This window comes from Mobula hypostoma, chromosome 7 (assembly GCF_963921235.1).
Source record: "Mobula hypostoma chromosome 7, sMobHyp1.1, whole genome shotgun sequence".
In the NCBI taxonomy this organism is placed as follows: Eukaryota; Metazoa; Chordata; class Chondrichthyes; order Myliobatiformes; family Myliobatidae; genus Mobula; species Mobula hypostoma.
The window spans coordinates 50,506,479-50,530,923 of NC_086103.1; the positions used below are offsets into that span (position 1 = coordinate 50,506,479).

Consider the following 24,445-nt stretch of genomic DNA (forward strand, 5'->3'; position numbering starts at 1 on the left):
TAGCTTCAGTGACAAGGAAATTAACCCTTTTTTCCACTCTGGCCAGCCGCAGTATAGGCACTATGTAATTTTTTTTATTCAATAGTTCTTTTGCCCCCCAGTTAATAACTTAAACATATTCAAATGTATTAAGTTTATAAAAACACAAACAAGCAGCACATAATTGTTTGATTCAGTGTGTGTGTGTCTCAAAATAAGAATGGAGACATGGTGAATAACATCATCCTGAGCCAGACTTTTGTCTATAGAAAATTCCAACAGCACACACAAAGTCAGAAAGGATCATTCCTCCCATCGTTTCTTTATTCACATCAATGATGACACTTGAAAATTACAAATTTTAAAAGAAAAGGCATTAGCAGTTGTGACCCGCAGAAGACAAAGGGTGGTAACAGATGGAGCATATTCTGCCTGAGGTCAGTGACCAGTGGTGTTCGCATGGATCTGTTCTGGGACCCCTGTGAATTTTATAAATGACTTGGATGAGGAAGTGGAATGGTGGGTTAGTACGTTTGCAGGTTGAAAGCTGATGGTGTTGTGGATAGTGTAAAAGGCCTGCTGAGCTCCCCCAGAATTTTGTGTGTTGTTTTGGATTTTCTAGCATCTGCAGCTTTTCTCATGCTTGGGGTATTGTGTTCATTTCTGTTCACCTCAGTACAGGAAGGATGTGGAAGCTTTAGAGAGGGTGTAGAGGAGATTTACCAGGATGCTGCTTGGATTAGAGAACATGTTTTATGAGGAAAGGTTATATAGTACACTATCATTTCTAGAAGTGACTTCATACATTAATTTCATTTGAAATGAAATAACTGGGTTATGTATGGAAATAGGGCATCTATTTTTCACATACAGGAAGTCCACATGCAATGATGCTCATGCCATTGGGAAATATCTAGCCCAAGAGGACTCCTTCTGTCTCAAATAATGCCATGAAGTAAAATTTTAAAATACAGTCTTCTGATTCAGAAGTGAGACTGACAGCGTTGAGCCATATTAGCAAGCACTCAGTCTTCCATGAGTGCATTATTTTCAGTATTTTTATTGTGTAATACAAAAAGCAGCTTCCTGATTATTGCTGCTGTGCTCCACTAAGTGAAATGTGCCCCAGTACCATGTAACTCCAGAGAGTTATCTCAAAAATTAAATGCATATTAAATCAACAGTGTGATCTACCTTGCTGGATGGAATAGCACTCTGCATTTTGTTTGTGCTGCTTGTATTCAGGGTGTGAAAGGGTCTTTCTTGTGTGGACCTAAGCAGTATTCAAAGACATGCTAGCACATCCCAAAAATAATTTTACATTGAAGTTGCATTCATTGTGCAAGTATGTGCTTGTCTTCTTAAAGAAAAATTGTCATTTTCAGTGTGGGGTAAAAGAAAATTTACATACAATTTGCTGTATGGATTAGTTAATTTTATTAGTGTTCAAGTTAGGATGATAGATTCTGATCGTACCATTTGTCATGGCTTTTCCCCTGAGTTCTTTGCACGTGTGCATCCACTTCACCAGTTCCAGCCTATGTATGCCGTGCTTAAAAAAGCACAAGGTAATACTACGACTTAGTGTCTGGAACCACAAGATGGATAAGCAGAGCCCTGCTGGATGTTCAGCCTATCTGTAACATTTTAATGGTGTCATAGGACGATGGTGTCTTAATTTACCTTTGAGCTTACAGGTATCTTAGGAGATCTCTGCATTGCCAGGTGAGAACTGCCTGTTACAAGCTCAGCTGCAACTGGAAAATATAAGCTTGTGTGTTTTGCCACGGGATATCAACAGCTGCAAGAAAAGAGTCCTATTTCTATATAATCAAAAGTCAGTTTTTAACTGTACAATGAGCCGGTCCTGAGGATGCCATCTGCACAAAACTCTCTTTCTCAGTCTGTTACACCAAACAGCTCGGAGGCGCTTTCACATTGAGTACGTTTAGAATTCTAATGAAGCAGCTATAGCAAAGGTAGGTCACATATTTTAGAAGCACTGTGTCATGACCTTCAACACAAGTGGAGAAATTCCTCCTTTAACAAATAGAGGAATTCCTGTGCTTCCAATTGAGCACTTCTACAGTATGCAAACTATGTGATATCAATTCCAGCAGTGGACTCCATTCCTCCAATACCATCTACACCATGAAAAGACTCCTTTCCACATTGACGGAATCCACAGACTATTTAATCTTACCTTGGAGACCTGGGCTGTCAGATTACTAACAAAGAATACAAAGCAAAATACAGAGGCAAAACCTCTGAAGTACCAAATGTAGCAGTGTTACCTGAAACTTATACAAATGTGAGTTTGGCAAGCATTTCATTTTTGTTTTATCTGTGGACAGCAGGAATTACGGAATTTGCAGGCATCAAACTTCCAGCTAATCCAGAAACTAGAAATTAGAGGCTATAAATCATTTTTGAGCCTACTCAGGTTAATTTTTCTGAATAGGGTGATTCTCTGGGTGATTAAAGAGTTTCTACGCCATCCTGATCAGCGCAACTTATCAGATGATGTCGAGGAGATGTTTTCTTCCGTACTTAGATAACTGCAGCATAGATATGTTTTAAGCAATTTGATGTGAGTATTCCATTTCGGATTAAGACAAGAAATTTACCAGGAAGAACTTGGCTCTTTCCAAGGATCATTATATTATTATGCCCTCCCCCTCCATCTCAAGCATCAGAACAAGAAAACATGATTGTGACAATACGATATAGGAATAAATAGGCAAATAAACAAAATGTAATATATTTGGGTGTAGTTTCCTTTAGCATTATCAGGACACACTATCTACTACTGATGCAGCAAGACCCAAATATATCTTAGCAAAATAAAATTCGATTAAACAAGAATATTCATCCAAACAATAAATACTAACATTAAATTTAGACTGTTACCAGCACAATTGACTGTTTAATAATTGAGGGAACTTTAGTCTGAATTGTAGTTTGACTTTGATTACAAGTGAGGAATTAAAATGGATGGCACGTCAGGAATCCAGCTCCAGTCCTCCCACTTCCATGTTTTACTACAGCACACAACACTGTCTGGAACGATGGATTGGTTCACTGAATTTCACTTGCTGATTAGTCCCTTGGAGTAAAATTTCAAATGTGTTCCAATTTAATGTCACAAGTAGTGCCCTGGATATCCTGAAGCTGACTATTGAAACCAAATTAAGAATATAACATTAACTGAAGGAGCAAAATCAAACTCTTGAAAGTCTGACATAAACATTGAAAAGCATTAATTGTTCAATGGTTGGTACACCAGTGACTGTTTCAGCTGCGCATTCTGCTGTTCCAAAAGTCAAGCTTAGGTTTAAGGCACTACCGCTAATATTTAGTGCACAAAGGAAAATATAGTAACTGGAAATGTATCTGGGTCTGAGCCTGTGAGTTCTATGCATGAAGAGTGAAGGTTATTAGTCTGGGGCTTGGTGATGATCTTGGTTAGGGTCTAGGGTTGTGTGACCATAGATCCAAATCTGGAGCACTTAGATGAATATCAGAGCGTGGAGGAGGGTGCAGGTGCCTTGTGACCACAGTTAGCAGTAGATTACCAACACATGATTGGAGATCAGAGTCTGGATCTCATGAATGAATTGATGCATCCATAATATCCGATGAGATGTAGAAGTAAAATTTGAGTTACAAAAATCAATGAAAATCTGCTTGGATTGGGTTACAGTGTTGTATCTTGCACCAGGAGGTTTCCTTTACATGTTGTCACTGCAAAGGGAGTAAACATTATTAAATAAGCATGTCCCTAGAAATTGGATCCTTTAGTAACACACATAAAAGTGGCTGGTGAATGCAGCAGGCCAGGCAGGATCTCTAGGAAGAGGTACATTCGACGTTTCGGGCCGAGACTCTTCGTCAGGACTAACTGAAAGAAGAGCTAGTGTGGTAAATCATATATATGTTGTAACTAGGTTAACTGTCTGGACACGCCCCTCTGCTGACTGCCCCTGTGGCTCCTCCCACAGAATCCTGAATAAAGGTGATTCCTCCTTGCCCCTCCCCCTCAGTCCAGGGGCAGACACTCAGCATGGAGATCGTATTGTACAGCGAATAAAAGCCTTTCAGTATTTTACGCAATTTCAGTCTTTTGGAGTTATTGAAGGTGCTTCAGCTAGTAAGAGATTTGAAAGTGGGAGTACTAGCTCTTCTTTCAGTTAGTCCTGACGAAGGGTCTCGACCTGAAACGTCGACTGTACCTCTTCCTAGAGATGCTGCCTGGCCTGCTGCGTTCATCAGCAACCTTGATGTGCGTTGCTTGAAATTCCAGCATCTGCAGATTTCCTCGTGTTTGGATCCTTTAGTGTTGTTTTGGAATACCACGTGATTAAGTTTCAAATTTACTTGGAGGATCTTACGTTAATAATCATCTTTGGCTGAGATCATGCTATTGGAAGGGTGGACTGAGTACTTATCTTTATTTTTTATTTATTGAGAGACAGCGTGGAATAAGCCATTCCGTGAAGTGTTGTGCTAACCACTATGCTACCATGCTGCACAGCATTCCACGCTTGCAAACTGTTTGGGTTATGAAACAGGATGATCTATGTTTCGTGGACATGAAGTTCCTTTCAGCAATCAAACGATGAGACACACTCCTGAAAGAAATGACAATCACCACTTCCTGCCAGGCACTGGTGCTGCCAGGTCTTTTGTTTCTCCTGGCATACAGAACTTACTCCTGACATTTATCTCATTGGCCAGGACTTCTATGTGCTCTTGAGTGAATCTGAGAGCAGTGTCCCCCTCTAGTCCACATCAGGAATAAGATCTGAAAAAGGAATATTTAATAAGGAATGAGACAAGAGATACTTAATGTAAGCCTGGTTACAATAGTCGCTGTGAACATAAATAACAAAGTCACATAGTACCTTTGTGAGTAATATGTGACCAGTGGATGTGTAGTTGAGTGAACTGCCACGATGTTGAAGCCTGAACTGTCCTGACTGATTCTTAGAGACCCAGTGGTGGGCACTTACCAATTTGATTTAAATTGTCATGATGCGTTATACTCTGTGTGGGAATGAGGACCAGATCCTTAACATGAACATTTTACATTATATGTCAATAATTTGGAGGTTTTGGAGCAAGAAAGCTGCGAGTGAACAGCTAAGGATTTCTGAAGCGAAGGCAGTTTTACTACTCGGGGTAAAAGAGAGGCAAGACTGCGCAGGTACGTAACGTCAGCCAGTAGAGCGGGAAAAGTTTAAAAAGAAGACCGCCATATCCATTGGGCCGTGGAGTGAGCAGCAGTAGAGTGATAGGGCTTTAGCTCAACGGGCTTAGGCGGTAATGAGGCGAGGTAGGTCTACCTGTGTTAATTGCGAAAAGGGAGTATGTGTGTGAGGCTGGTTTTCTGTGCTCGGTGTCAGATGTGGGAATTACTGGAGTTTCCCAGCCTCCCGGGCGGCCACATCTGCACCTGGTGTATCACTAGAAGGGGAAGAGTCAGGTACCAGAGAGTACCCCTGTGGCTGTACCCCTTGACAATAAGTACTCCCTTTTGAGTGCTGGTGGTGGGGGTGGGGAACAGCCTACCTGAGGGAAGCAATAGTAGCTGTGCCTCTGGCACAGATTCCGGCCCCGCGGCTCAGAAGGTTAGGGAAATGAAGAGGAAGGCAGTAGTGATAGGGGACTCTATAGTTAGGAGGTCAGACAGGCGATTCTGTGGATGCAGGAAAGAAACTCGGATGGTAGTTTGCCTCCCAGGTGCCAGGGTCCGGGATGTTTCAGAATGTGTCCACGATATCCTGCAGTGTGAGGGAGAACAGCCAGAGGTCATGGTACATATTGGTACCAACGACGTAGGTAGGAAAAGGGAAGAGGTCCAGAAAACAGACTACAGGGAGTTAGGAAGGAAGTTGAGAAGCAAGACTGCAAAGGTAGTAATCTCAGGATTACTGCCTGTGGCACGTGACAGTGAGTATAGGAATAGAATGAGGTGGAGGATAAATGCGTGGCTGAGGGATTGGAGCAGTGGGCAGAGATTCAGATTTCTGGATCATTGGGACCTCTTTTGGGGCAGGTGTGACCTGTACAAAAAGGACAGGTTGCACTTGAATCCCAGGGGGACCAATATCCTGGCAGGGAGGTTTGCTAAGGCTACTGGGGAGAGTTTAAACTAGAATTGTTGGGGGGTGGGAACAAACTGAAGAGACTGGGGAAGAGGCGGTTGGCTCACAAATAGAGAAAGCTTGGAGACGGTGTGTGAGGGAGGATAGGCTGGTGATAGAGAAGGGACGCGCTCAGACGGATGGTTTGAGATGTGTCTATTCTAAGGCTAGAAGTATTGTGAACAAAGCAGATGAGCTTAGAGCGTGGATCAGTACTTGGAAATATGATGTGGTGGCCATTACAGAGACTTGGATGGCTCAGGGACAGGAATAGTTACTTCAAGTGCCGGGTTTTAGATGTTTCAGAAAGGACAGGGAGGGAGGCAAAAGAGGTGGGGGCATGGCACTGTTGATCAGAGATAGTGCACGGCTACAGAAAAGTTGGACGTCATGGAGTGATTGTCTATGGAGTCTCTGTGGGTGGAGGTTATGAACAGGAAGGGGTCAATAACTTTACTGGGTGTTTTTTATAGGCCACCCAGCAGTAACAGGGATATCGAGGTGCAGATAAGGAAACAGATCCTGGAAAGGTGTAATAATAACAGAGTTGTCGTGATGGGAGATTTTAATTTGCCAAATAGCGATTGGCATCTCCCTAGAGCAAGGGTTTTTAGATGGGGTGGAGTTTGTTAGGTGTGTTCAGGAAGGTTTCTTGACACAATATGTAGATAAGCCTACAAGGGGAGAGACTGTACTTGATTTGGTATTGGGAAATGAGCCTAGTCAGGTGTCAGATCTCTCAGTGGGAGAGCATTTTGGAGATAGTGATCATAATTCTATCTCCTTTACAATAGCATTGGAGAGAGATAGGAACAGACAAGTTAGAAAAGCATTTCATTGGAGTAAGGGGAATTATGAGGCTATCAGGCAGGAAACTGGAAGATTAAAGTGGGAACAGATGTTCTCAGGGAAATGTACAAAAGAAATGTGGCAATTGTTCAGGGGATATTTGTGTGGAGTTCTGCATAGGTACATTCCAATGAGACAGGGAAGTTATGGTAGGGTACAGGAACCGTGGTGTACAAAGGCTGTAATAAATCTAGTCAAGAAGAAAAGAAAAGCTTACAAAAGCTTCAGAGAGCTAGGTAATGTTAGAGATCTGGAAGATTACAAGGCTAACAGGAAGGAGCTTTAAAAGGAAATTAGGAGAGTCGGAAAGGGCCATGAGAAGGCCTTGGCGGGCAGGATTAAGGAAAACCCCAAGGCATTCTACACGTATGTGAAGAGTAAGAGGATAAGACGTGAAAGAATAGGACCTATCAAGCGTAATAGTGGGAAAGTGTGTATGGAACCGGAGGAAATAGCAAAGGTACTTAATGAATATTTTACTTCAGTATTCACTATGGAAAAGGATCTTGGTGATTGTAGTGCTGACTTGCAGCAGACTGAAAAGCTTGAGCATGTAGATATTAAGAGGATGTGCTGGAGCTTTTGGGAAGCATCAAGTTGGATAAGTCGCTGGGACTGGACGAAATGTACCCCAGGATACTCTGGGAGGCGAGCGAGGAGAATTCAGAGCCTCATCAATGCATCTTCAATGGGGATGGGAGAGGTTCCGGAGGATTGGAATGTTGCAGATGTTATTCCTTTATTCAGGAAAGGGAGTAGAGATAGCCCAGGAAATTATAGACCAGTGAGTCTTACTTCAGTGGTTGGTAAGTTGATGGAGAAGATCCTGACAGGCAGGATTTATGAACACTTGGAGAGGTATAATATGATGTGGAATGCATGGCTTTGTCAAGGGCAGGTTGTGCCTGACGAGCCTGATTGAATTTTTTGAGGATGTGACTAAACACATTGATGAAGGAAGAGCAGTAGATGTAGTGGATATGTATTTCAGCAAGGCATTTGGTAAGGTACCCCATGCAAGGCTGATTGAGAAAATAAGGAGGCATGGGATCCAGGGGGACATTGCTTTGTGGATCCAGAATTGGCTTGCCCACAGAAGACGAATAGTGGTTGTAGATGGGTCATATCCTGCATGGAGGTCAGTGACCAGTGGTGTGCCTCAGGGGTCTGTTCTGGGACCCTTACTCTTTGTGATTTTTATAAATGACGTGGATGAGGAAGTGGAGGGATGGGTTAGTAAGTTTGTTGATGACACAAAGGTTGGAAGTGTTGTGGATAGTGTGGAGGGCTGTCAGAGGTTACAACGGGACATTGATAGGATGCAAAACTGGGCTGAGAAGTGGCAGATGGAGTTCAACCCAGATAAGTGTGAGGTGGTTCATTTTGGTAGGTCAAATATGATGGCAGAGTATAGTATTAATGGTAAGACTCTTGGCAGTGTGGAGGATCAGAGGAATCTTGGGTCTGAGTCCATAGGACACTCAAAGCTGCTGCGCAGGTTGACTCTGTGGTTAAGAAGGCACACGGTGCATTGGCCTTCATCAATCGTGGGATTGAGTTTAAGAGCCAAGAGGTAATGTTACAGCTATATAGGACCCTGGTCAGACCCCACTTGGAGTACTGTGCTCAATTCTGGTCGCCTCACTACAGGAAGGATGTGGAAACCATAGAAAGGGTGCAGAGGAGATTTACAAGGATGTTGCCTGGATTGGGGAGCATGCCTTATGAAAACAGGTTTGAGGAATTCGGCCTTTTCCCCTTGGAGCGACAGAGAATGAGAGGTGACCTGATAGAGATGTATAAGATGATGAGAGACATTGATAATGTGGATAGTCAGAGGCTTTTTCCCAGGGCTGAAATAGTTGCCACAAGAGGACACAGGTTTAAGGTGCTGGAGAGTAGGTACAGAGGAGATGTCAGGGGTAAGTTTTTTATGCAGAGTGGTGAGTGCGTGGAATGGGCTGCCAGCAACGGTGGTGGAGGTGGATACGATAGGGTCTTTTAAGAGACTTTAGGATAGGTACATGGAGATTAGAAAAATAGAGGGCTAAGGGTAAGCCGAGTAATTTCTCAGGTAGGGACACGTTTGGCTCAACTTAGTGGGCCGAAGGGCCTGTATTGTGCTGTAGGTTTTCTATGTTTCTATGAATAAGACTGAGAGCTCAGGTTGCTTGCAGACAAACGTGTGACTCAGTGATTCTCCCTGTGCGCACGATAGGTCGGATAGCTGTGAAGTACGGGATTCATGATTAGTTGGTTTAAACTGGCAGAAGGTTGCCAGATCTGACCCAGATTCTTAACTATTGTCTTTGCCACCTACATCTGCTCTTTCTTGCTCGTGATTATAAATCAGCAGGTGCAAAACAAATTAGCTGCTTAGCAGTCCCATAGATGGGCAAGATTTTATTATGTCCTGTAATGGTGTAGCTGCAGAAAGGCTTAGCTTTTCTGAAGAATTGGAATTTGTGACCTCTACTATCCTGTGGGCAGATCCTCTTGGAAGTAATATGTATCGATTCATAAGGCGAGGTAAGAATGTTGAAAATTGTTAAAATGAGGAGTAGCATATATTTCACTTGCTGTTGAAATCAAGTTAACAGATATGTGAACAGCTGATACTATTTGTAACTCTCTCCAGCTGGGAGCCCCACATCTCCTGAACCGAGAATAACAGGAATTCTGCAACTGCTGTTGCCTCATGCACTTGTTCTGCACATAAACTGGAAGTGCATGGAGAATCACTGATGGTTCGTTTTCTCCCCTGGTGTTCTTTCTACGGAAAAATGTTTGAGTGATTGTAATGCTTTGTTCACCCAGTGGATGGATTGTATGTGGTATCAATGACTACCGGGGAGAGAAGAAATTGCTTAGGTTATAGGTGAGTGGTGATGATGGAATCAAGACAAGACCATCAGAATGGTACAAGAAAGAAGATGCATTTCTCTTAACATGCTTCACTGTTCAATAAGATGTTGGCTGATGTGAGCTTTGGTTCAAGATTTTCTTGCTTCCCCGTTTCCAAATTTGTACTGTATTAGATACTGTGATGTATATATTGGGCTAACTGTGACTGAACATCCTCAAGAGAGCCATCAGCATTATTCCCAGGTAAAATCCTGCATTTATAATGAGCTTATGAAAGATGATTCACCATGGAATTTTACATTAATAATTGCTAAAATACATCTTGTATTGGAATCATAGATTGCTGTGTGATAGATGTTGAGCAGGGCTGACCCAAGGGAAAAGCAAATTTTCAGAATGTTGAAACTGCTTTTCACTGAGAAATGTCAGTATTATTACGAGAAGGGAGACATTTCCCTGGCCTGTTATTCAGCAAATATGGAGAGCAAATTAGTTTCAGAAAGGTCAGAGCACACTGTTGTAAGATAGACTCACATAAACAGCCAAGCACTTTGTGCTGTGGTTGATTTTTTTTAAATGCTGAACATAATGTGGTTGCATTGATGGTTTTTGGTCAAAAATTCTAAGCTGTAACAAAATAGGAAATTTAGCCTGGAATGAAGAGAACATTCAGCTGAATTGGTACATGTTAAAACACAACATGTTGGCATTCTGGCATATCTGCCCACTCCTTATGCAGACGAGCCAGAATATGGGCTCCCTGACCAGTCAATGGAAGCACACAAAGGAAGGCACTTGAGGAAAAACACATTTATTGCACTGCATCTGGGTCAAGAAAAGTCACAATGCTTCCCTACCATTTTATTCTTATTTCAGATTTCATTGTGATTCATTGGTGTGTGGGAAATTTGATAGCTGATCCATTCTGACATTTTTCACTTATCCCTAATGATAGTGAGGTGACCAGGGTGCTAAACCATTTCAGAGTCACCCATTAATCAGCTATAAGGCCAGACCAGGTAAAGACGGTGGATATCTTCCCCTGTGGGGCAAAAGAGAATCTGATGGGTATTGAAGACAATCCAGTAGCTTCGAGGCCATCATCGTTAATGATTAAAACAAACTGCTGGAGGAACTCTGCAGCAGAGTAATTTTTTATCCCATTGGCTCTCCTGGGACTACGGCAGGATTAGAATTTGGCCTGTTATTTAATTACTAAGCTATCATATTCCATGACTTAACGTAAGAGAAGCCCTTACCTTATGAATTTAATTCTTACTACACTCCAGCTCATCTTCTATCTTTCTCTGATAACCCTGAGTAACAACCTGAGTGCATGTACATTCCGAGTTATTGTTTGACCAGATGATTGAAAGAAGCAGTGTTAAATAATGGGGTAAACTTTATTATTGGGCTGAATAATTCTGGCCATGGCAACAGTCCTGAATGGAATTGCCATCATTAGCAATTCAAGCTGAAGCAAAACTTGGACTTGCACACAACTGCCATGAGTCTACGACTATCTCTTTTAGGAAGATGAATCTTAAACTCATCTTGCCTTTAGGCTCCTGATGGAAGCTAGTGGAACTGTCTATTCTTTATGGGATTTCTCAATATGACACTGGGAAATTATTATTCACATTCTTTCTTTATTTATTTTTTAATTGTTTAGTTCAGTTTTAATAGATTTTGAATGACTCTGAGTGTCAGACACATCTAAAAGCCATTAAAAAGTCTTAATAGCTTTCATAACCAATGGAGCTTTGCTGCCTGTGAAAGGCTTTGAAAGAAATTTGAAAAACATGACATCATAGCATGTTACCTGCAGGCTTGTCAGTGTCAGTACCTCATCACTGTGTGGAAGAATATGAAATGTCAGCAAGGTAGTCTCTCCATATCTGACCCCAGTGAGTACGTGTACTTGTGTGAGGTGGTGTTCACAACTCTGGACAGTGAGTCTGGCCCAAGGCAATCCAGTACAATGATTATTTTAGCAAACTTTCATCAACCATTCTTAAAGTAAAAGTTGTTTCAAGATAAGCCAGCATTTATTACTTAACGCTGGCTCTTATGGAATGATGTAACCTCTCTTTAAACTGTGGTAATGCACAAGATTTCTACCCAGCAAGAATGGGACTGACTGCACATGTTCAAGTCTGGGTGGTGAGTGAGTTAGCCTGGAAATCGGGATTGATGGTATTCCATGAATCTGCTGCCATAATCTTTTGGATAATAGATAGATAGATTGATATACTTTATTAATCCCGAGGGAAATTGGGTTTCGTTACAGCCGCACCGGCCAAGAATAGAGCATAAATATAGCAATACAAAAACCACAAACAATCAAACAACAAAATGCAAACTATGCCAGATGGAAAATAAGTCCAGGACCAGTCTATTGGCTCAGAGTGTCTGACCCTCCATGGGAGGAGCTGCACGCTCGATGGCCACAGGCAGGAACGACCTCCCGTGCTGCCCAGTGTTGTATTTCGGTGGAATGTGGCCGAAGTCCAACATTAAAAAGTTCAATATCAGGTCTACAAGCACGTTCCTCGATGGTAATATGACCCGGATTGCACCATCTGTTGTTAGCCGGAACAGTAAGCACCCAACTCCTTTACGCTTACCGCTCTCAGTGCACTTTCAGTCAGCCGGAATGGTCTCTAATGGAACCTGATGTTTTGATAGGTGTTATAGGCAAGCATTGCATTCTATTGTGTAACTGGATTGCTTAAGTTTATGGTTAATGGTGACTGCCTGGAGGCTTCTCGTGAAATGCTGGAGAATAGCTGTTCAATATTGTGGAAATGATGAAGCTCTTCATTAATTAGTTACCCTTTTTGCCCCCTACTTATGTGGCAAGGATGTCACTTGCCACTTATCAGTCCCAGTCTGGATGCTATCCAAGTCTATTATGTACATATTTAGGTTGCTGTGTTATCTCAGGAATTGTGAAGGGAGCAGAACATTGTAACATCGGCAAATAACCCAGTTCTGACCTTGTGTTCACTCCTATGAGTCAGCTTGGTCCCCTCCAGTTGACAATATCAGGAACTATTAGCTATCCAGATATACAATTAACTTCAACATTTTAAAACATTGTACAGCTAACATCAGTCTTCACCATAATAATCTATTGAGAGAAAAAATAGCTCTCAACAGAGAACCACTATTCCATATCAAAACAGTACTGCTGCCTGTATTGGCCTCGATTTTAACTCAGCCATCTGGCAGAGATCAGGCAGGCGGCAGTTAAAATTAGTTCTCTTTCCACCTTGTTGTGGCCTGCTGCAATGCCAGATTGCAGGAAACAAGGCCAGTTCTCAAAGTTGAGGAGATCCTCTTTAAGTATCTTGATCATGGGGGTGGTGCACTCTTGTTTCAAACTGTAATTGTCAAAGGCTGCAGTGATTCCAGGGCAAACCCACTCGAAACAGGGAAGAAAGTCAGAAAGGGCCAATGTAGAAGGAATCATTTAAAATGAAGTTTCACATGGGCTCTGAGAATTAGGAGTATTCCAACGAAAAAAATCTCAATAGACATATTGGAAGACTGTTCAAGCATCTGAAGCATTGACATTCCTAAGGTTTGTCAATATCCTATCTGCAATTCTGAAGAAACATGTAGCCTTTCAAATGGCTTTAGTTTTGGATATACTTTCTTCTTGCTAGACAACCCATCAATTCATGTAACTATTTATGGTAGATAATGAGGAAAAAGAAGGAAATCAAAATGGTCAGTGGCAAAGCATTTGTGAGAGCATTCGATCTGATGTGCTTCTAAATAGCTAAGACAAGACTGGAGCATATGATTTTTCTTCATTTAAGTATCTGCTATTAAAACTGTACTGACCATTAACTGACCATAATGGTCAATAATGACTAGTTATAAGGAGTGTGTCAAATCTGGGATCAGATAATAGGAACAGATTGGGAGATAGCCAAAAGAAGAGAAACCAAAGGATGGAAAAGAGTTTCTTTTAGAGTTGCAGCCAGTTGGAAGTGGTGTTGCACTGGGATGTGCACTGCAAACACCATGATTTACTGTGAATATGATGGATTTGGAGTCTGAAGCTGGAGGTTTGGTTGTGAATATTGTGGATAGTACCAAGCTGTGAGATGTTGATAACTTGTGGAGGGTTGGATTAAGATCCAAACAACCTGAGCAGAAGTAATAAGAAACCCACTTGTTTCATTTGAAGTGAGAAAGTACAGTACATGAAGCAAAGGAGTAAAGGGATATGGGAATACAGAGATATAACTGGTTCATAACACCAACACAAGGCCATAAGGAGGGAAAATAAACCCCTACATGATCTTCTCTACTTTTAGTGCAGGTAGGTTGGGGATGGGTGATCAACCTGCTCTACAGAGATGGGTTGGTCAATGAAATAGTTTAATGAGGCTGCGTGCCTAAGATTTTATCTCTGTTGCAGATGTAACGCTGGCCGGCCGGGTTTCCCGGGCCTCGGGAAACCCGAAAGGTGAAGGAAGGCGAGAACTGCTGGATGGTAAAGGTAAGTGCTTTTCCAGCACTACTTGTTGGCCAAGGAAAGCAGGAGTGCTTCACCCCGGCCCATCAAGCTTACCTGCTTCAATCCCCACGATTGGATTCCCAACCCATCCTGCATGATCATCCCCTTCCATTGCTTGACTTAACCCACTGCCTGATTTGCCACACCTCCCACTAGTTTCTAACTGCCCATGTCAAATTTAGTAGGAGCATCCCACTCACTGAGTCTTCCCTTCTCCACTGCTTACTTCCTATTGTCCATTGTAATTGAGGCTTGCAATTTGAACTTTAAAACTCTGAAGTAGACTGTGGAAAAGCCATTGCACTCGTGGAAGAGTCAGAATAAGGACAAAATATCCATTACCATCATTAAATAATCTAAGAGAAAATTATTTTCAAAAGAAATTATGAAAATGTTGAAACTGATATAATTTGAAATGTGTGAACCTGATGATTCTGAAATACTTAGGCTAAGCAGGAAAGGGGAATAGGATTGAAGTAAGGCAATTGTGACTATTGAAGGAGACTCAGCAGAATGTGAGTAGCAGCATAGAAAAATTGAGCCAAATATTGGTTTCTGTGTTGTAGGTTCTATCATTAAATGGTTTATTTTACCCATATTTCGTATACTGATTGCATTTTAATTGAAAAGATGACTGCAGAATTGGAAATTTGTATGACATAATATAGTTTTGGTAATTTTATTTTTAGTTTCCTTAGATATTAATTTAATGTTGATTGACAAAAGTTTTAATACTAGTGTTCTTGAGGGAAGTTTAAAGTGAATTGTTTTCCATTGTTGTTTGGAAGATAATTCTTCAATATGCAATAATTGTATTCAGTAACCAAGAAAAGTGATAGCAAAACAGGGTTAAATGCTACTTGGTAAAATTTCCTTCTCACTTTAATGTGGTATTGAAATATTATTGGAAAATATACTTTTGCAGGTGTTATAATTTGTGGAATTAAAGGGTAATTTAACGAATGTCAATGTTAGTAGTGGTAAAGAAAAGGTGTGAAGACACAAGCGACTGCAGATACTGGAATGTGAAGCAAAAAACAAACTCCTGATGCAGAGTTTCAACCTAAAATGTCAACTATCTCTCTGCCTCCCCAGATATTGCCTGACTTTTGAGTTCCTCCAGCGGTTTTCTTTTGTCTCAGAAAAATAAATGGGTGTGGTGTGTGAAATATCTTACGGTGCACAGCAGGAGCCAGAATAAATGGAGTTGAGGCTGTGACTGAGTGATTAAGTATGCTTGAGTCTTAGTATCCTGTTTATATTTTAATGATAAATGCAGAAAATGGTACACAATGCCCAAAATACTTATGTGGGATGGTTGGCAGAGTGCAGCCATTAACATAGCCTCTGCCTCACAGTTCTGGTGGCCTGGCTTCAGTTTTGATCTCTACTGCTATCACCCATTTGTGTAAGGTTTGTATGTTCTCCCTGTGATCCCAGGTACATCAGTTTTCTCCCACGTCCCAAAGATGTTCAAGTGGCTAGGTTAAATAGCTATTCTAAATTGACCCTAGTGGGTAGATGAATGGTAGAATCTTGGGGGGAAATTGATGGGAATGTTGGGGGGAATAAATAGGTTTGGGTAGGATTCATGTAAAAATCGGTGATGATGCTCAACGCAGATTGGTTGGGCTGAATGTGCCTGATTCCATTCTGTATATCACAATGATACTTTGTCTTAACAGGCAAAGCTTTATTTGTGAAAAGGAAAGCAGAGTTAATCTTTTGGGTTGAAGGCCCTTTTCGAGAACCTTGCCTGCTGCCTGTCCTGTTCTATATTTCATGGAGTCATAGAAAAGTGCAGTGCAGAAACAGGCCCTTCAGCCCATCTAGTCCATGTGAACTAGTTAAACTGCCTGCTTCCATGGACCATAAGCCTCCATACCTCTACCACCCATGTACTTATCCAAACTTCTCTTAAACGTTGACACCAAGCTCGCAAGCACCACCTGTGCTGAAGCTCGTTCCACACCCTCGCAACCCTCTGAGTGAATAAGTTTCCCCTCATGTTCACCTTTCACCCTCAACCCATGGCCTCTAATTGTGGTCCTACTGAACCTCATTGGAAAAAAGCTTGCTTGTATTTACCCAGCTATACCCCTCGGAATTTTGTATACCTCCATCAAATCCCACTTCAGTCTTCTACGTTCCAAGGAATGAAGTCCTAACCTATTCAATCTTACCTTATAATGCAGAATCCCTAGTCCTGGCACCATCCTTGTAGATTTTCTCAGTACTCTTTCAACCTTATTTAAATCTTTCCTGTAGGACGGTGAAAAAATCTGCACACAATACTCCAAATTAGGCCTCATCAATGTTCTATAGAACTTCAACATAATATCCCATCTCCAGTACTCAGTACATTGATTTATGAAGGCCAATATGCCAAAAGCTTTCTTTACATCCTTATCTACCCATGATGACACGAACAATGAATTATCAACCTGTATTTCCCGATCCCTTTGTTCTGCCACTCTTCGGTGATCTTCTGCTTACTGTGTAAGACCAAAGTGCAACACCTTGCACTTGTCTACATTAAGTTCCATCTGGTCATTTTTCAGCCTAATTTTTCCAACTGGTCAAGATCCCGCTGCAAGCCATGATAGTCTTCCTCGCAGTCTACTACACTTGCCATCTTGGTGTCACCTGCATACTTGCTGATTCAGTTTACACATTATCATCCAGATTGTTGATATGGAAGTCAAGCAACAATGGATCCAGCATCGATCCCTGTGGCACTACACTCGTCGCAGGTCTCCAGTCAGAGATGTAGCCATCACATACCACTTTCTGGCTTGCCCACAAAGCCAATGCCTAATCCAATTACTACCTCATCTTGAGTGCCGAGTGACTGGAACTTCTTGAGCAACCTGCCATGCGGGATGCCTTGCTAAAGTCCATGTATACAACATCCTCTGCCTTGCCTTCATCAAATCTCCTGGTAACTTCCTCGAAAACTCTGTGAGTTTGGTTAAACCAGAACTACTATGCACAAAGCCATGTTGATTATCCTAATCAGTCCATGTCTATACAAATACTTACATATCCTGTCCCTTAGAGTACCTTTCAATAACTTTCTCACAGCTGATGTCAGACTCACTGGCCTACCATTTACTGATTTATGTTTAGAGTCTCTCAAATAGTGGAACAACATTGGTAATCCTCCAGACCTCCGGTACCTCACCTGTCACTAAGGATGATTAAAATATCTCTACCAGGTTCCTGGCAATTTCTGCCCCCCCACCACCCCCACAGGGACCGAGGGAAAACCTTGTCTGGCCCTGGGGATTTATCCACCCTAATTTGCCTCAAGACAGCAAATACCTCCTCCTCTGTACTCTGTATAGGGTGCAATAAGTTGATGTTGCTTTGCCTCATTTCTATAGACTCTGCGTCCACCTCCTGAGTAAATACAGATGCAAAAAAATTCATTTAAGATTCCCCCCCCCATCTCTATTGGCTCCACGCATAGATTACCATTCTGTCATTCTGGGGACCAATTTTGTCCCTAGCAATCCTTCTGCTCTTAACATATCTGCAGAATCTCTCAGGATTCTCCTTCACCCTGTCTGCTAAGGCAACCTCATGCCTTCTTTTAGCCCTCCTGATTTCTTTCTTAAGTGTTCTCTTACATTTCTTATACTCCATAAGCACCTTATTTGTTCCTACCTGCCTATACTGTAATGCACCTCCTTTATTTTTAAACCAGCTTCAATATCTCTTGAAAACCTAGGTCCCCTATACATGCTATCTTTATCTTTTATTTGACAGGCACATACAGCTTTGTACTCTTAAGATTTCACTTTTGAAGGCCTTCATCTTACCAAGTACAGCTATGCCAGAAAACAGCCTGTCCCAATCCACACTTGCTAGGTCCTTTCTGACACTATCAAAATTGGCCTTTCTCCAATTCAGAACCTCAACCTGTGGACCAGCCTTAGCTTTTTGCATTTTTACTTTGAAACTGATTTCCTTTTACAGTACTTTTGTTTTTATTTCAGATTTCATGTATCTACATTTTTTATTTTCACTTACAAATTGTTATTTCTGTATTCCTGGTGGTTGTGCTTTGAAGGAATTTAGGGTACGTTTTCAGTCAGTTGTAAGATAGCATCATTCATGAAATAATTTATTTGTTCAGTAATAGTTCTCAAAGTTCTGTTTCAATATAAATTGTAAATAATAGTTTACTGTGTTTTCTTCAAATTGGCTGATTATTTTAGAAGATTATCTGAGTGGTTTGTGACAGTTTTGGTATTGGCTGTATAGAAAATAAATGTTATTATTTTTCAATTCTTTTATAATTTAATGACAATATTTGCAATATTATTTATTGGGAACTCTGATACTTGTAAGGGGTTATCATATGAATTCAGCTATTTATGGTTGAATTGCTTCTTTAAGCCACCTGAATTATTTCCACCAGTGTGGACTTTATTGTTAATATTTAAGATGTGTCAGATGATGTTATAGAACAATAACTTCATTAGTGTACCATACTTTGCTTCAGTTAAAAATATAACTTACATCCTTGTCACTTTTAACTTTTTTACATTTATTGTTTTAGTCATTCAGAGCTTAGAAATTGCCTTTGTTCATTAAGCACAATGTAATTGTCAATGTACAGTGAACATAATTCAGTCAATTTTAGCTTTTCACTTCTGTTGTGAGAGATGGATTAAGCAGCGGCAGCAAGCACTCTGTTTATGAATGCACCACTTTCAATGATAGTTATGGAAGTTATTATCCTGGGATGTAATTAGGACCCATTGCACTTTAACCACAATTAGATTGCTGATGGATATTGCTGAGTTCCCCAGTGATAAACACAATTATTAAAGCTCTGTCGCTCGGGGACACTAGGGATGCTCCACCATCACCATTGAAGGAACTTCTTTTGAGGTTTCCCCTCCCTGACATTCATCTACCTTTGCAACCATACGGAAGCTGTAAAAGAGTGGCACAGTGGAGCAGCTGGCTTAACGGCTCCTTTATTGCTTCAGGAACCTTGGTTCAATCCTGACCTACAGTATGGAGTTTGCATGTTCTCCCTTTTTTTTTCCAGGTGCTTCAGTTTCTCCCCACAACTCAAAGACTTGCCAGCTGGATAGATAATTGGTCACTGTAACTTATCCTTAGTGTGGAGACAGGTGGTAGGATCTGGGAGGAGGGTGTATTTGATGAGAATATGGGGAGAATTAAATGATGTTAGTGCAGGATTGGTGTAATTGGTGCTTATGTTTGACATGGACATGGCTGGGGGGGGCGCGGGAGCAGTTGAAGTGCTTTTTTCTATGCCATAGGACTCTGTGAACCTATCAAATTAGCCAGCCTTTCATGTCTGGACCGTGCCAATCAATCGACTTACCTCACTGTCAGGACAATAACAGTGGGTCTCCAGAACATAGTAGTCAAATACTAATTCCTGTCAGGTGCTGGAGTTAAATTTGGTTCACACTCCATCAAAATCAAGTGTGCCTGATTCTTAGCTCACCATCCTACACCCAGTTAATTTTCTATGTTAAAAGAAGAGTTTAGGTAATGCAGCATTAGCATTGCTTATTCCCACACCATCAGTGTTCTCAGGGAGTCATGACTGATAAAAACTTCACTGGACCAGTCACACACAGACTGGGTTACAAGTAGAGGTCAGAGAGTGGGTGTTCTACAATGAACGATTCACTTCCTGACCCAGAACCTTTCTACCATCTACAAGGCATATGTTGGAGAGTGATGGAATAATTTCTGTTTGCTGAGAAGAGTATACATAGTTCCGAAAGTACTTAAGAAGCTTGACAGAATTCTAGGCAAAATAGTCTGCCTGTCTGTTTCTTCCCTTGAGATTATTTTACTTCACCAAAGCTGCACTGCATCTGTAATGTCTGCCATCTATTGGATGCAGTGCAGCAACTCTTCAAGGCCTTTTCAGTATAACCTCTTGGTTTTATGATGACTATCATCAGGAAAAGCAAGGGATAGGACTAAAAACAGCACCCACACCTTTATGTTTTCTTCTTAGTGGCACATATTCCTAACAATATCATTGGTCCTTCAAATCATTTGGCCAAAATCCTGGAAGACCCCAATCAAAAATGCGTATGAACAATGGCATTGTAAAAAGGTTGCTTGCCACTGTTTTCTCAAAGAGAGTTAGGACTGGGGAACAAATATTGACTTTGCCAGCAATAGTGAATTCTTATAGCAGTAAAAAGCAAACACAGATTTGTTGTGATCAGGAATGCACTCTTTAGACTGATAATCTTTCAAGAGAATGGGGTAATTACTGAATAAGTAATATTGCAGGGGCTGCAGGGGTTAATTGTTTACTCTGTTTTTCTTTTTTTTCTTGACACAATTAGTTAATTTTCAGTTTATGATTTTTAATTTTGTCTTGTATTTTATGACTATTGATTTATCTTTACAAGCACTTTGAACCTGCATGTATGAAAGGTGCTATATAAAGTTACTAATATTATTTGCCATGTTATGCCACTAAACCTAGCCTGGTTATATTCCCTTGAAGCTTACCTGCATCTCAAATTACATTTGGGTTCCAGTTTTATGTCACCAGAAACTTGGATATAGTGCAATTAATACCCTTATTGGTATGGATGTGAACAGCTGGGACTCCATTCTTCACATTATGCATTTATTCCTGTTCTCTGTTTTCTGTCATCAGTACACACTGTTTCATCCCCAATACTGAAGACCTTAATAATCTGCTTTTGTGACTGGGTGCCTGTGATTACTGGTGCCCTAAAGGATCGATGCTGAGACCTTGCTGTTTGCAATAAACGTGAATGAATTAATTGTGGGGGAGGAGCAAGTTCAGTAAGTTCATGGATGACGTGAAGCTTGGCTGACGTGTTGATGGCATGGAAGGAAGTCTTAGGCTGGAGAGAGATATTTATCTGTTGATGAAATGGGCTTAGAAATGGCAGATGGAGTTGAATCCAGACAATTGTGAAGTGATAAATTTTGAGAGCACTAATCTGGCTAGGACAAATTAAAGGGTCTTAGAAAGTAGGAAAGAACAGAAGTGACCTTGAAGTACCAGTCCACAAATCTTGGAAGGTTGTAATGTCAGTAGCCTATATGGTTAGGGAGGTGTATGGATGCTGTTTTTTTTATTAGATGGGCCTTTGAATACCGAGTAGAGAAATTGAGTTCTGCTTGCAGTGATAGCACTGGGAATCTGTGGGGATGCAATTACTATCACGTTGCCTGAGATGGAACAATTAAGTTGTAAGGGAAGACTGGAGAGGCTTTCTCCCTGGAGTGGAGGAGGTTATGAGATAATACTGTGGTGTATTTAATATTTCAGTAATATTAGAGTGATATTGTAATTATATTATTTGAGTAAGCATGCTTTCTTTGTTTAAATAATTAATTATGGATTGTATGTAAAAATACATGAATTGCATGTGTCATAATGCTACCACATGATACATGCATGTCTTGTTTAAAGTAAGGAATAAACTCAGACTTGCATCTCTCAGCTCTCGTTTCTTTTGAAGTAGTTTAATGTTTTGGTGTTATGAAACGTAACAGTGGTGACTAGGTATTTTTAAAATGAACACAAGATGACAACCTACTACTTGAAGCGCAGCGAGGTGTTTGAGTTTTTAAAAAGTGCAGCAAGGAATGTTTGAGTATAAAAAATCACATCACATTTTCCTTAGAAGGGAAGAAGGTATTCGAGTTTAAAAAAAAAGGCAGCAAACAGAAGAATTTACAGGTTCATAAACAATGAGTACCAATTGATAATAATCATTAAAAAAAAGAGCAGAAATGGCTGGCCACATCAGAAAGACAGGCACATTTGATTGTTCAACAGACAACTGGCACATGTACACTGAGCTATTTGAACAGTATTTTTGAACAAATGAAATAGCTAATGAGAAGCAGGTGCCAATTTTCCTGAGTGTATTGGGTTTAAAGTCGCACAGTTTTTTTAAAAGTTTATCTACTTCACCCAAACCAGCCAAAATATACTTTTCTGATATTGTGCAATTAATTCTGAAACATTTAGAACCAAAACCATTGTTGATTGCAGGGCGCTTTAGTGGAATCAAAAGGAAGGGGATTCTATTTCAGCATATGTCGCTGAATTGAAGAAAGTGTCTGAGCATTGTCAGTTCATTGTTGGGCTTAATGAAGCATTGGGAGATCGTTTAGTTTGTGGAATCTTTTAAGAAAGCATTCAAACACTCCTCTTAACTGAAGCACGACTCACATTTAAAAGAGCAGTGAAAATAGCTGTGTCAACAGGAACAGGAGACAGAGGTGCAATTTATGTGCAACCAGAAATTAAAGTGAGCATGAACAAAATTTCAATGTCGAAGCATCGAGTGGCCTGGCCTAACAAATTGTGTTACTGTTGTGGCAGGGGCTCACACACACCAGGCCAATGTAGGTTTAAAGGTGAAATTTACAGAAAATGCAACAAAGTAGCACCCATACAAAGAGCACCTCAGGCAGACAAAAATGAATGGGCTGCACAGGGAAGAGAAAATGATAAAAAATCAAGTTGCACTTTCAAAAAGAGCATTAATCTGCATGTTTTTAGTCATAGTCATACTTTATTGATCCCGGGGGCAATTGGTTTTCGTTACAGTTGCACCTTAAATAATAAATAGTAATAGAAATAGTAATAGTAATATTACTATTAGTAAATAGTAAATAGTAATAGTCATAGAAATAATAAATAGTAATAGAATAGTAGTAGAAAATAGTAATAAATAGTTAAATAGTAATATGTAAATTATGAAATAAGTCCAAGACCAGCCTATCGGCTCAGGGTGTCTGACCGTCCAAGGGAGGAGTTGTAAAGTTTGAATGCCACAGGCAGGGATGACTTCCTATGACGCTCTGTGCTGCATCTCGGAGGAATGAGTCTCTGGCTGAATGTACCCCTGTGCCCACCCAGTACATTATGTAGTGGATGGGAGACATTGACCAAGATGGCATGCAACTTAGACAGCATCCTCTTTTCAGACACCACCGTGAGAGAGTCCAGTTCCATCCCACAACATCACTGGCCTTACGAATGAGTTTGTTGATTCTGTTGGTGTCTGCTACCCTCAGCCTGCTGCCCCCGCACGCAACAGCAAACATGATAGCACTGGCCACCACAGACCCGTAGAACATCCTTAGCATCGTCCAGCAGATGTTAAAGTATTTGTAATCCTCCACCATGTCCACACTGACCCCCTGGATGGAAACAGGGGTCACCGGCGCCTTAGCCCTCCTTAGGTCTACCACCAGCTCCTTAGTCTTTTTCACATTAAGCTGCAGATAATTCTGCTCACACCATGTGACAAAGTTTCCTACCGTAGCCCTGTACTCAACCTCATCTCCCTCGCTGATGCATCCAACTATGGCAGAGTCATCCGAAAACTTCTGAAGATGACAAGACTCTGTGCAGTAGTTGAAGTCCGATGTGTAAATGGTGAAGAGAAAGGGAGACAAGACAGTCCCCTGTGGAGCCCCAGTGCTGCTGATCACTCTGTCGGACACACAGTGTTGCAAGCACACGTACTGTGGTCTGCCAGTCAGGTAATCAATCTCTAATACTGATGTGAGTGACACAAGACTGTGTAGCCTTGAGATATTCAATGGGTAAAGTAGCAATAAACAAGCAAAATGGCTTACACCAGAAGTGAATGGTAAATTAATTAAAATGGAATTGAGCACTGGTTTGACTGTTTAAGTCATTCAACAAAATAAGTTTGAATGGCATTTCAAGGACACCAAACTGCAGCCTGCAGATATCCAATAGGAACTTATACTGGAGAACTTATACTGTGAGAATGTCATTCAACTTTGAAATACAACAACTAACGAGCCACATTGTGCTTGTTTGTCGTAAAAACAGGACAGTAAGCATTGTGTATTTGTGAGTGGCTGAGATTACTACAACTTGACTGGAGATCCATCCACCACATTCCCTGTAAAAAGGCCAATTGAGAGTGAATTAAGAAAGGTACTGGATAATGGCGCAACTGTCTCCATACTGTACACCATCAACCATCGCCCAGCAGAGGGAAAATAGCGTCACTGTGGTTCAGAC

At 41.0% G+C, this 24,445-nt stretch overlaps 1 protein-coding gene across 3 annotated transcripts in view; it reads left to right on the plus strand.

Moving 5' to 3' along the window:
• Positions 1-24,445, plus strand: part of ppp3ca (protein phosphatase 3, catalytic subunit, alpha isozyme) — a 440,681-nt gene that overhangs the window by 165,005 nt on the left and 251,231 nt on the right. For 2 of the 3 annotated variants that reach the window (XM_063052708.1, XM_063052707.1), the window contains exon 2: positions 14,275-14,355. The exons of the other annotated variant lie outside the window; for it this stretch is intronic. In XM_063052708.1, the coding sequence (XP_062908778.1) occupies positions 14,275-14,355 (81 nt within the window). The remainder of the gene's footprint in view (positions 1-14,274; positions 14,356-24,445) is intronic. 3 annotated transcript variants of the gene reach the window in all.